This window comes from Neomonachus schauinslandi, chromosome 7, assembly GCF_002201575.2.
Source record: "Neomonachus schauinslandi chromosome 7, ASM220157v2, whole genome shotgun sequence".
In the NCBI taxonomy this organism is placed as follows: domain Eukaryota; kingdom Metazoa; phylum Chordata; class Mammalia; order Carnivora; family Phocidae; genus Neomonachus; species Neomonachus schauinslandi.
The window spans coordinates 21,046,747-21,060,426 of record NC_058409.1 but is presented as its reverse complement, the minus strand read 5'-3'; the positions used below and the strand labels follow the sequence as shown (position 1 = coordinate 21,060,426).

The following is a 13,680-nucleotide window of genomic DNA, read 5'->3' as shown; positions in this document are numbered from 1 at the left end:
AAAAACAATAAAATACTTAGGAATAAATTTATTCAAGGAAATTAAAGAATATACAATGAAAACTACAAAACTTTGCTAAAAGAAACTGAAGAAGGGCGCCTGGGTGGCTCAGTCGGTTAAGCGACTGCCTTTGGCTCAGGTCATGATCCTGGAGTCCCGGGATCGAGTCCCGCATCGGGCTCCCTGCTCGGCGGGGAGTCTGCTTCTCCCTCTGACCCTCCCCACCTCATGCTTTCTCTCTCTCTCAAATAAATAAATAAAATCTTTAAAAAAAAAAAAAAAAAAAAGAAACTGAAGAAGACACAAACAGAAAGACATCCCATGTTCATGTACTGGAAGAATTAGTATTATTAGAGTGACCATAGCACCCAAAGCTATCTACAGATTCAATGCAATCACCATCAAAATACCAAAGGCATTCTTCACAGAAATATAAGAAACAATCCAAAAAATTTGTGTGGAACCACAAAAGACCCCAAAGAGCCAAAGTAATCCTGAGGAAAAAAGAACAAAGCCAGAGGTATCAGGTTTCTGAATTTCAAACAAAGCCATAGTAATAAAATCAGTATGATACTGGCACAATAAAAATAGACACATCTACTAATAGAACAGAATGGAGAGCCCAGAATTAAACCCTGGCATATATGGTCAACTAATATTTGACGAGGGAGCCAAGAATACTCACTGCAGGAAAGATAATCTCTTCAACAAATGGTGCTGGGAATGTTAGAGAAACATACACAGAACAATGAAACTGGACCTCTATCTCACACCACAAAAAAATTAACTTGACAGAGATCAAAGACTTAAACATAAGACCTAATCCAATTAAACTCCTAAAAGAAAATGTATGGAAGAAGGTCATTGATATCGGTCTTGGCAATGATTTTTGAACATGATATGAAAAGCATAAATGATAAAAGAAAATTTAACAAATGGGATTACATCAAACTCAAAAGCTTCTGCACAGCAAAAGAAATGGCCAAATAAAAAGACAACCTATAGAATGGGAGAAAATTTCTGCAAACCATATATCAGATAAGAGGTTAACATTCAAAACCTATAAATAAGTAAGTAACTCAATAACAGAAAAAAAATCCAATTAAAAATGGGGCAGAAGAATTAAATAGACATTTCTCCAAACTGTACATCAAAATGGCCAACAGACCCACGAAAAGATGTTCAACATCACTAACCACCAGGGAAATGCAAATTGAAACCACAGTGAGATAACACCTCACACCTATTAGAATGGTTACCATCAAGAAGATCAGAGACAAAAGGTGCTGGCAAGGATGCAGTCAAAAGAGAATTTTTATACATTGCTGGGGGGAATGTAAATTGGTTTAACCACTGTGGAAAACAGTATGGAGGTTCTTCAAAAAATTAAAAATACATTTACCCTATGATCCAATTTTACATCTGGATATATACCTAAAGGAAATGAAAATGAGATTTCAACAAGACATCTGCACTTCCATGTTTATCACAGCATTATTCACAATAGCCAAGATATGGAAACAACCCAAATGCCCATCAATGGATAAAAAAGATGTGGTACATATACACAGTGGAATATTATTCAGCCATTCAAAAGGAAGCTATCTTGTCATTTGTTTTTGTTTTTTAGATATCCTTCCATTTGTGACAACATGGATGGACTGTGAATGATGCTTGAGGGGCACCTGGGTGGCTCAGTCATTAAGCGTCTGCCTTCAGCTCAGGTCATGATCCCGGGGTCCTGGGATCGAGTCCCGCATTGGGTTCCCTCTTGGCGGGAAGCCTGCTTCTCCCTCTCCCATTCCCCCACTTGTGTTCCCTCTCTCGCTGTGTCTCTCTCTGTCAAATAAATAAATAAAAATCTTAAAAAAAAGAAAAGAAAAAGAAATGATGCTTGATTTTCCAACTGACATTTGACTCACACTGGTCTTTTTATCTCCCAACATATATCTCACTCAGACAACGAGCTCCATACAAACTAAACTCCAATTTTGCTCTGGTTTCATCCTCTATTCAGCAGTTTTTAGTAACCAACTTACACATCACTCAGTCAACCGGGGCTCCCTCTTACTAATAGTAGGACATCATTCCTTCTCTGATTCAACATATTCACTGATAAAAGCCAAAATTTTTATGGGGTTTTTGGTCACAGCAGCACCCAGAGCTATGAACCATAGGCTTTAGTGCTTCCTAGACACTTTAATCCAGGTGAACCTCAAATCCACCTTGTTGCTGTACCTGCTGTGACATTTTCTGATAAGCTTTGTGCTGCATTTCTATTAAACTGGAAGACAACTGATCTCATATGCAAAGTTGGCATTATCTTGCCTTTATCCTAGCTAAAATTTATTAATTTTTTTCAAAAGAAGTCTCTCTGGCTCTTCCTGACAGCTTGGCATCTCACAACATGGAAGTTTCTCATCATCCACATGCACAGGGAATCTGTCCAAATTTTCTCATCAAAGCCACATATAAAGATTTTGGGTGAGACTAGCTCCATCCTTGGTCTTGATAATTCAATGTCTTTCTTGTCTTCATCCAGAGGATCAAGCATTTATGTGTTTTCTGCTTCCAAGAAAGTTGGAAGCAGAACTTTCTGCTTCCCACCCATGGTTCTTCAGTCACTATATTCCCTACTTCCCACACTGTTCCTGATCCCATGGAAACCCAGCTTTAAAATAATTTTTCAAATGGGGTGTGACCAAAGAAAAGGATGCTTTATCTAGTTGTTTTCCATCTGTATGCTTATTTCACTCCTTCAAAGCACTTTAGTAAACTAATTAGCCATGTTTCCTTTCCTAATTTGGTTAGCTTTAAGTGATAATGAACTCATTAATTTATTATAAATCATCCAAAGTACTCAGATTTTGGGGGGGGGGGTGCAGAGGGAGAGGGAGAGAGAGAATCTTAAGCAGGCTTCACGCCAGCATAGAGCCCGACCCAGGGCTTGAGCTCATGACCCTGAGATCGTGATCTGCCTGAGTCGAAATCAAGAGTTGGTTGCTTGACCAACTGAGCCACTCAGGTGCCCCATCCCCTAGATTTTTTTGATAAAAGAGACAACAGATATGAGATTGTCCAAGAAATGAAAGGGATCAAAGGTTGATGGAGGTTAAAGTTTGAAAGAAGGAATGAAGAAAAAGGGGAATAAAGTTTGTTAAAAGTACATTTTAGCATCCCCCTTTAAAGAGTTAGAAAGCACATTAACATTTTAGAGCTCTTGTGGAGCCCAGCAGTATGGAAGCTTTGGTATTTTTGTTAATGGTGTTTCTCAAACGTCCGTGGTCATAAAGCCTCTTTTCTACACACACACACACACACACACACACACACACACACACACACATATTTAGGTAGACTCCACACCCAATGCGGGGCTTTAACTCACAACACTGAGATCAAGATGGGATATCAAGAGTCAGATGCTCCACCGACTAAGCGACCCAGGCATCCCACCCCTTTTTAATTTTTATTTCATCTCTTTAAAGATGAGAAGGGACACGTCATAGAAACACACTTTGAGAAATGCTCCGAAGTCTTCTGCTCTTCTAACCTTCTATGAATCCCTGGCATTGGAGCTCCTCACAGGTCCAGGAGGAGGTCCAGGCATAAAGGTGGGAGGGAGGCTGTGCCCCGTGAGTTGGGGATTAGAAGGGCGAAGGAGGGAGAGATGATGTAAGAGAAATCCAATCCAGAGGCAGGAATAAATAATTTGGGGAATTCTGAGATAGTTTTGGAAAAATGAAAAATTCCATAAGGTTAAGAAAAAGGAGAGATGAAGGAAAGAGAGATATTGAGATGATGACAGTACCTGGCTTCCAGGCAAATCTCAGTGGGCAGTGACCTGATTTTCCTCTTCCCTCTCCTTCTAGGAATAGTGGAACCCATGGCTGCTCTGTCCAGGCTTAAACAGCATTCCTAGAGATTCTTGAGGCTACTTAGCCAAGCCCAGTGAGTAATAACAGAATTAGAAGTTGGCAGATAGACACATACACAGACCCTCAAGGCAACAAGAATGGATTTATAGATGAAATCAACAAGATTCTAGAAAAGCAGATGGATGGCTGTGGTAACTGACACCATGGACCCAAGAAGCTGACACCTGAGACGAGCCTTGAAGAAAGATGATTTGCCCCCACAGAATCCCCGAAAGGCTTAGAAATTTGATGAGCAGGTGCCCTACAGAATGGAAGATAAATATGGAACTATAAACAAGGAGCTTTATGGAAGTTCTATTTAAGAAACAATGAGGTCAAGGTCATAGAAAAGGGAATCTATATAACGCTCACCCCTTGTTCATCAAAATATCACATAACCTCCTAGGTCAAAGAGACAAGAATGTCATCAAAACTGATCTCACTCTTTTTTTTTACACAGAGACACTGCATTTTTTCAGATGTGGGAATATACCATTTTGGTGACCTTGGGCAAACAGGGCTTGGCAGTAGTAAGAATAGCTTGGAAATGTTCAATATCAGCCCGAGGGCTTCATTACAGCCCGCCAAAAGGGCTCACGAGCAGACTCTCTATCCATCGCTCACTTTTTCAAAGCCTCACTTTCTACATCACGTCCTAACATGCACCAACACCTTCCTCATTATCAACATCAGAAGGCTTTGCTGTATGAGAATCAAGTGACTTTTCTAACATTAAATGGCATACCAATAGAAATGATCATATTTATTACCATTACAATCAATTCAGCTCAAGGTTTTCAGTTGTAAAACACCAGTTCGTATTAGAGAGAGATGCTTTTCATAAAAAATGTCAATTAAATCTTTAATGAGGCTGCATGCATCATGGTTTGCTACACTCTTTGATAGTGTTATCTTCATAAATCATGACATCTACTGTATGACCAATTCTGTACATGGCTCTTCTCTCATCTCCATAAGAGGACCCCAGGTTGCTTAGGATTTAAGCTAAAAGAAGATGACATTTGTATCACGTTCCTTTTTTTTTTTTGGATGGCCTGTACTTTTTTTTCTTTTTTTCCTTTTTTTAAATTATTATGCTCACTTTCCCTGTGTAAGATCATTCACAAACTAATTTTGGAAGAATGTCAATAAATGCTTTTGGTATTTGTTCTAAAATTCAGAAAATAAAACAAATTATAGCCAGATGGCTTCCACCATACTGGTAGAAGTTATGAGATTTATTCTCTGGAAATGATGAGCCTCCAGAAACATGAGGAAGAAGAAATGTTGAGCAAACAAGGGGAATGAGAGAAAGTTTGCTTATTCCTCTAGCTCCCTTCTACATTTTACTTGTTTTACCCTTCGAGGTGCTTATCTGAGGAATCTGAATCTACCAGTCAAAACTGGAAGATGCTGACAGTCACGAATCCCTCAACAAAATGTCCTGCATGATGAGATCAATCAGTCCACAAATTCCACTCAGCACACACAGCTTCGAGCTAGGATCTGTTTTGGGGGTTTCTGTGTATGTTTCGGTATCTGCACTTTAAATATGAACTGACAGCCAAAGGTCACCAGCTATTTAAGGAAATCCTCTAGGATAAAAGATAGAGACCAAAATAAACCAAAAGATAAGAGGGTGCTGGCAAAAAGAGAGACAAGGTGGAGAGGAGAAATTTTCAAAAAATTATCACTACTACTCTGAGAGATACAAGATAATAAATAATCAATAATACAAAAATAGCGTGCTATAAAAAAAAGGGGGCATCTTCAGAGAACAGAGGTTTAGAAGATAAATCTCTCAAAAAGTGGATGAAAAATAAGAGAAGGAAAATGGGATAGAAAAGATTGGAAAATTAATAACTCAGTCCAGGAGGGCCAATCTTTAAATAAAGTTTGAGTTTCGGGATGCCTGGGTGGCTCACTTGGTTAAGCAGCTGCCTTCAGCTCAGGTCATGATCCCAGGGTCCTGGGATCAAGCCCCGCATGGGGCTCCCTGCTCAGCGGGAAGCCTGTTTCTCCCTCTCCCACTCCCCCTGCTTGTGTTCCTTCTCTCACTGTGTCTCTCTCTGTCAAATAAATAAATAAAATCTTAAAAAAAAAAAAAAAAAAGCTAGTAGCTCTGGCTTGTTATTTTTTATTTTTTATTTTTTTATTTTTTGAGAGAGAGAGTATGTGCAAGCGAGCAGGAGGGGCAGAAGGAGAGGGAGAGAAAATCTTAAGCAGGTTCCATGTTCAGTGCAGAGCCTGACGAGGGGCTCAACGTCATGACCCTGAGATCATGGCCTGAGCCAAAATCAAGAGTTGGACACTCCACTAACAGCCATCCAGGCCCCCCCGCTGCCTGTTCTCTTTGGGCCGAGGGTGGGGAGTGGTGAAGAATGTTTGGAAGACCAATCACTTTCTATTTTTCACAAGAAAACAGCCATACGGATAAATTGGTTAAATACCTTCTGTTGAAAGTTTTCAAAGCATATCATTTCTGAAATTTCATTGTCTCTTTCAAAGTCCAAAGTCAGACTGAATGTATGCTGACAACTTGAGACACATTAGCACTTTCCAGTTCATTTAACAAAGCTGTTCTAGACAACGTCAAAAGTATAGTCTACTCTCCAATCTAAAAGAGATCATTGTTAGACTCTAAATAGTAAATAAAAAAGAGACACACACACAGAAAGATAAGAGAACACGAGAAAAGTAAGAAAACTTTACTGATGCAATAGTAGTTTGCTTACAATACCACCTGTGCATAGGAAATTAGTTAACAGAGTATTTTTCATTTCTCTAATTCAAACCCCCAGTCATCTTCACATTAGTGACAAAAGCTTATTTAGCCTACCATAAATACCATTCACCTTTTCCTAAGAGTCAGTCAGGTTTAACATTTCTTTTGAATTCTTAGGCAGTTTAATTATTCTTTTTATTTTGGGGTGTTACGATTTTTTTTACCTACAAAAAGGGAGGGGGGATGTTTAGTTACTTGATTCTATTTTGCATCTTCTCCCAACCCCCCCACTGCTTTCAAGACTTCCTGTTTGTCACACATTCCAATCTCCCTAAGGAAAAGCCCAAGAGCCTACTACCTGTGCTTAAACTACAGCTATAGCTGGATTGTGTTTAGGATTTAAGAGGGTACACAAGAACACAGAAGACTGTCTTAAAGTAGACCAATGGATTTTTTGATCCAGGAAGATAATTAGAAGCTACTTAAACTAATCTCTTCATTTTATATATCAGGAATCTTAAGGAACAGAGAAGTCAGCAGCTATCTTGCCAAAGAAGTTGGCCAAATTTCACACTCTGAGCAACTGGGCCGAATCAAGGTCTGCACTCAGTCCAAGGTCTTCAACGACACTTGAAGAAAATCTTTCTAAATGAGACAATGGCCAAGTGAACATGGGAACTTGCCAAGTTGCGGTGAGAGCAAAGTCATCCAAGTTTGAGAGTTCTAAGATCTAAGAACCTTGGGACTTCTTGGATGCGTGCTTGCTCAGATGTTTGGTGAGACCCATGGTGACTGTTGTTGCTTGGAAATATGCTGCATTCTTTTCAATTCTCGACAAGAAATGGATCCTACCTGTTGTTCCAGAGGTAAAAATATAAAGATGAGGAGACTTGAGGCTTGAAGCCCCATGGAGGCTGTGAGGCATGGGCTTGTCAGACGCTGTGCCCAGTTTTTCTTTGAGTGAGGTTACGCCTTGTGGAACAGAATCGTTCATCCCCCAAACAGTGATACCTTCTGGGAGGCTCGGAAGGATTTCTTCTACAGTTCCAAGCAGATCTAAAAACCAGAGGTTTAGGAAGAGATAAATAAAACAGGAATCTCAAACCATTAACTTGTGTTTTCTTTTCTCTGTTGGAACAGGGATAAAATGTCACTACGATGCTGACTTCCTCTTCATTGGGATGATTAATATCATAGCCATTTTACCATTCCGATTCAACGTGACCAACTGGAAGGGAAATCTGGTTACCACCTGATTTAATAAATGCAAATAGGCTGATTCAAATTGAATTCTGGAGACACCATGATTCAGATTATGGCTTTTTTCTCCCCAATGTTTTAATGAAATTCTATTTTTATATTCTACTTTAAATCTGCGCTCAGGATACCACAGTAAACATTTTCATTGAAATATACCTCGGTAGCTCATTATTCCACAAAGCCATCTGTGTGTCACTGTTTAATTCTACTATAATGCAATATGTTCGGTAAACTCTACTGACCCCTCCAGAGTCATGAGATCATTATGGTTTAGGGACCGTTTCAGAGCCAAAAGTTAAGTGAGGAAATTTAGAGATGCCCTTTTCTCTGGATCAGGATAACCAAAGGTGAAAGTCTTTGAAAGCAAAAGGAGGAATGAATGCCTTCCTCAACAGGCAGGAAGGTCCCAGTGCCCAGCAAGGTTCAACAACGGCAGGTGGGAGCAGGCTGAAGACAGCACAATCTCCATCGGCAGCAGTGGGACCCAAGGCCCACCTAGAACCAATGCCAAGCAACAAGAAAGCAAGAAGTAGAAAAGCCTGAAACACTGGTGTCTTCAGGCCTGAAGAACTTGAGAGTCTCACAAGACCAAGGGTCTGGGCTGCAATTCAGGTTTCAGAAAGGAAAAAAGGATACAACTCCCAGGAAGCCTCTACTGTACAGAAAACAAAAGAACACCTAGAGAGGAGAGGCTATGTTGCATTAATTTAGGAGACTACACCCAACCTTCTTAATTTGGTCATTAATGTAGAAGAAAACGTCATTTGCTCAGGAGGAGCTGGGGTAGAGAAGAGAGGCAGAAGGTGGGCGTGAGTCCCTGAGGAGGAAATATTTATTAAGGTACCCAGCACTCCGTAGGACATAAAGGAAGCAGAGCATCAACATTCCCAGAGAGTCTTTTGTATAAGCCAGTGAGGCCTCATATTTTTTTCTAGAGTAAAGACACAGTTATTTATAGTCTTTAAATACCTTTAAAATTTAACACTTCCCTACTTTAATATGGATCTCTAACACGGAAGTTTGACACTTATATTCCACAAAGGTGCTCCAATTTTAGTTTGGTATTCCTATAAAACGTCATACTTGTTTAAGATATAGGGATTTCTGAGTGCTACGTTATTTATCTTAAACTCTACCTTAATGTCCTTAGAGATATTAAGCAGTAATATCCCACTGGCCTTTGGAGTTAATGTGAGGCATGTCAAAGAGTACCAGCAACTGCCAGAAGCTAGGAAGAGGCAAAGGAAGACTTTTTCCTAAATCTTTTAGCGGGAGCATGGCCCAGCAGACACTTTTATTTTGGACTTCTAGCTCCCAGAACGGCGAGGGAATAAATTTCTTTTGTTTTAAGCAACCCAGTTTGCGAGAGTTTATTATAGCAGCCCTGGAAAAAGAATACACCAAGTCACAAGTTGGTGGACAGAACTGTTATTCTAACCTGTGGCTAATTATCCCTAAAATCTATACATTACCTCATAAAAGAAATCAATTATAAAAAATAATGTTATTAAATGTAAAATATACCCTGGTAAAAAGCTCAAGTACATGTAAATATGAACCTTTCCATCCAAACAATTATATTTTTTTCTAAATTTTTTAACACAACTTCAAAAATAATTACAAGATATATTCTGCTTTGAAGCTGAACTCGGTGTTCTGCATTAAACATTTTTTTTGGAAATGGAAATCAGTATCTGGTAACCTCAAAAAGCCATCTGTCAGCCACTATTTAGTTCTACTATAATATAATACATTTGAGAAAAACTCATGATTTAGTTCCTCAAAATCTATAATCCAGACTGATCACAAAGAAACAGCAAGAGAAACATGTCAAATTAGACCAAGTAGTTCACAAATGAAACCTGTAATACAACTAAGGAAACCCACAAAATGATAAGGAGTTCATATGCAGGGGGTAGGGAGGCCGACTGGGACTTGAACTTTTTTGAATTAATTTTTATTTCTGTCACAAATCCACATAAAATAAACTGTAAGAGTCCAGAGTTTCACTGAGCATACACAGCATGCTGCTAGCTACAGATTGCTTCGGGAAGAAGTGAAAAATCACAGGGAATGCTGGGGGAAGAATAAGCCACAAATATATGAAAAAAACCAGGACAAACAAATGATCGAGACTTTCTATTTTCTTTTAATTTCGTGTTGTTGTTGTTTTTGAGAGAGAGAGAGAGTGGGGGTGGGGTGGGGAATGGTGCGGGGGGAGGGGCAGAGGGAGAGGGAGAAAGAATCTTAAGCAGGCTCCATGCCCAGCTCAGAGCCCGAGGCAGGACCCAACCTCACAACTCTGAGATCAGGACCTGAGCTGAAATCAAAAGTCAGATGCTTAACCCACTGAGCCGCCCAGGTGCCCCAATCTTGTTTTAATGACTCTTTCTGGCAATTTGAATGTATAAGTACAAGTCTCTGCGTTGACTCATTTCATTATCTTAATTTCAAATCTCTCGTCTGGAATTGTAAATTAACAGCATAAACTTATAAAATGTTTGTAATGATCTGTAAGTCTAAGTAGGCAAAATAAGTGCAAAGGAAGTTACCATATGAGTAATTGTGGCTCCATATCTTTTTTGGAATTGTAGAGTCTAAAGAAACACTCAACGTTTACAAAGAGTGGGATGAGTTTTAGAAGAAAAAGGAAGTGAGCAGGTTCCTAAGAATTAGAGGAAATAAAATTTAGTTCCCTTCAAAGGTTAAAATTAAATTGACTTAGCTGAGACATTCAGAATTCTACAGAATTTTATTAAATTATTTCTTCAACAGTCGTAGGTAATGTGGTTGAGGATAACGAAAATTGAAATAAAAATCTGAAAAGTCTTGTAGAGGATAAAAAAATGACGATTTATTTATCACTGTCAGTATTCCTTAACAAAATGAAAAGGTTCAGTGTCATTTTGCAAGTAAACTCTGAATAGTAAGTCCTGACGCAAAATAGCACGTTTTTATATACCTCGAGGACACCTGGCTATGTTTCATGAAGATTTACTCTTCAGTGAAGGGTACTACCATCGAAACCTGTTGAACTATAAGACCTCAAATGAATGACGTGTGTCCTAATCCATACCTCCGCTCACTGCCCCTGGCGCACACACACTGTGGGTGCTGGAGGGAGATCTGGGTATGGAATTGAGCTCTGCCCATGGGATCCCCTGGAGATGCAGGTCTTGACAGAAAACTGCTGTAAGAAAATGCAACACCTGAGGGCGCCTGGGTGGCTCAGATGGTTAAGCGTCTGCCTTCGGCTCAGGTCATGATCCCAGGGTCCTGGGATCGAGTCCCGCATCGGGCTCCCTGATCTGCGGGGAGCCTGCTTCTCCCTCTGACCCTCTCCCCTCTCATGCTGTTTCTCTCTCGCTCGCTCTCTAAAAAATAAATAAATAAAATCTTAAAAAAAAAAAAAAGAAAATGTGACACCCGAATATTTTATGACCTTGAGCAAAGTCTACCTCACAGGACAAGGCTGTATGATGTAGAAGGCTTTCATAGCAATAGGGTCCTTTTAAGAAACTCATACTATTTCTCAAATATGCAAGGCACTTCATTAAGTAGTGCTGCAAGCATTAAAATGGGTACATTAGAGGGCTGCCTGGGTGGCTCAGTCAGTTAAGCATCTGACTTCAGCTCAGGTCATCATCTCGGGGTCCTGGGATGGAGCCCTGGAATCAAGCCTCAAGTTGGGAGTTGGGCTCCCTGCTGTGCAGGGAGTGTGCTTCTCCCTCCCCCATTCCCTCTGCCCCTCCCCCGCTTTCTCTCTCTCAAATAGATAAATGAAATCTTTAGAAAAACAGGTAAATTATGATCTCTGCTCATGATCCTTCAGCTCTTTTTGTACCAATTAATTTGTTTCTACATCATCTTGTCTCTTATTCACATTACTGACACTATAAGTGCAAGGAGTAAAATTTAACATATCCCTCTACTATGCCATTAGTATGAATTATGTTATTCATCCTGCATTAAAAGCTCTTAAAGTTATCTTATTTTACATAAAACAAGCTAACGCTTCAAAGGAATAGCTTATAGTTCTTAAAACACTGGCAAACACTGAAACTTTTAGGCATCAAGACAACTTATATGGAATTCCGGGACAAATGGTTACCTTGAGCTTTCCACATTCCAAAGCAATATTCACACAGAATCCAAAGTGAAATTATAGGTCTCACTTCATGCTTATAAATACCCTCCTACTACTTAGAGCCACTCAACAGGTTTTCCATAGAAAGCATGGGCAGGCTCTAACAAAATTGATGCTTAAGTAAGCAATATCCTAAGGCAATTCATATCAGGCCAGAAACTCATCTCACCATGAATAATGTGCCAGCTAGTCTAACAAATATTAGTTTATTAATAATCATAATAATCCTAGGAAGTGCACAGAAGCACAAGTCTTTTCGATTGTGATAACATATTCTTCCCTGAAATGATTTTATTAGCTGCCCTGAATATATGCAAACAAGTTTGTAAGTGGGCTTACGTGTTTTCACGCTCAGCTGTCCCCACGTTTTGAGGGACAGAGAGCATATTTATTATGGGTAAAATTGTTCAAGAAAGTAAAAAGTAGAACACTTCATTTGATTTTATTTCCAGCACATCTCCCATTGCCAATGAATAATTATTACCCAAATGGGACCACAACGCCATGATGTATTTGGCTTGCTATTTTTCAATGACAAAGTAGTAAAAACTAGTAAATGCACGGAAGAGCTCTCTAGACACAGACTAATCAGTAAGTAAACTATAAATTGGCAAAAAGGCAATTCCAAGGTAGTATATCTACAAGATTCATACGCCATCAGAGTTATTTTCCACATTCCTTTCTGGTTATAAGTGGAAGAATCCTCCTTTTCTCGGCCAGAGAAGAGCTAACCATCTGGCTCCTAACTTCTCTGACACCATTCCAGCTCTAGCTCCTGAGGGTTGGGAAGTAGATATGGCCACAATGCTACGGGGGAGGACAGAACAGCTGCTTAAAACCAGTTCGCTTGGGTCCCGGGCCATGTGCCTGGATCTGCCTCCTGATGGCCATCTGCCCATAGCAAAGGCAGACACTTTTACTTTGCATATATGTCTCTGCCTCTATGCAATTAAAAATAATTATGGCAACCATTTATTGAATATATACTATGGTCCAGGCACCCTGTCGTGTTCTTTACATTTAATTTGCACAAGACCCACTGATACTCATCGATCATCTGCTATGTGTTAGCAGTCAGTTAACGTCAGAGTTAGGGTTTAAGCCCATGTTTGCCTGACTCCAAGACGTGTATTTCTCCCACTTAGCCCTGCCACATCTCTGAGTAGGCACAATCTCCTTTTAAATAGTTTTTGCTCCTGCCAGCATTCAAACATCATTCCCTTACAGTGAACACATGTTCAGCAGATAATGTAAATAAGAACGCCAGTCAGTGTCCCCATGATCAGAAAAGAAAAAAACCACAAGTGTATCAGTGCTTAGAACACTGTCTTTTCCAGCTAGGGAATCATGAAGCCACTTAACTTTCCTATTGAAATGAGCAATTTTCTTTTGGGATGGAGGTCATCTTTGACTGAGCTGAGTCTAAAATGGAAAATAAAAATGCAAAACAGCCATTCATTCTACTAAATATAAGTAAAAATACAAAAATGTCCTAAGAATGAAAATAGATGTGAGGTTATCACAATACCTGGGTTAAATAATAAAAGTTTACATGAGCCATGTTTCTTATCTATCTGAATACATATTCCTTTCTATAAAACTTAAAGGTTCTTTATTTTTCCTCTAACCCT

The 13,680-nt window shown here is 39.5% G+C and overlaps 1 protein-coding gene across 1 annotated transcript in view; it reads right to left on the bottom strand.

Annotated features, from left to right (window-relative positions):
• Positions 1–13,680, bottom strand: part of SLC27A6 (solute carrier family 27 member 6) — a 68,252-nt gene that overhangs the window by 48,538 nt on the left and 6,034 nt on the right. Inside the window, exon 2 of the mRNA XM_021701931.1 lies at positions 7,495–7,698. Within this exon, the coding sequence (XP_021557606.1) occupies positions 7,495–7,698 (204 nt within the window). The remainder of the gene's footprint in view (positions 1–7,494; positions 7,699–13,680) is intronic.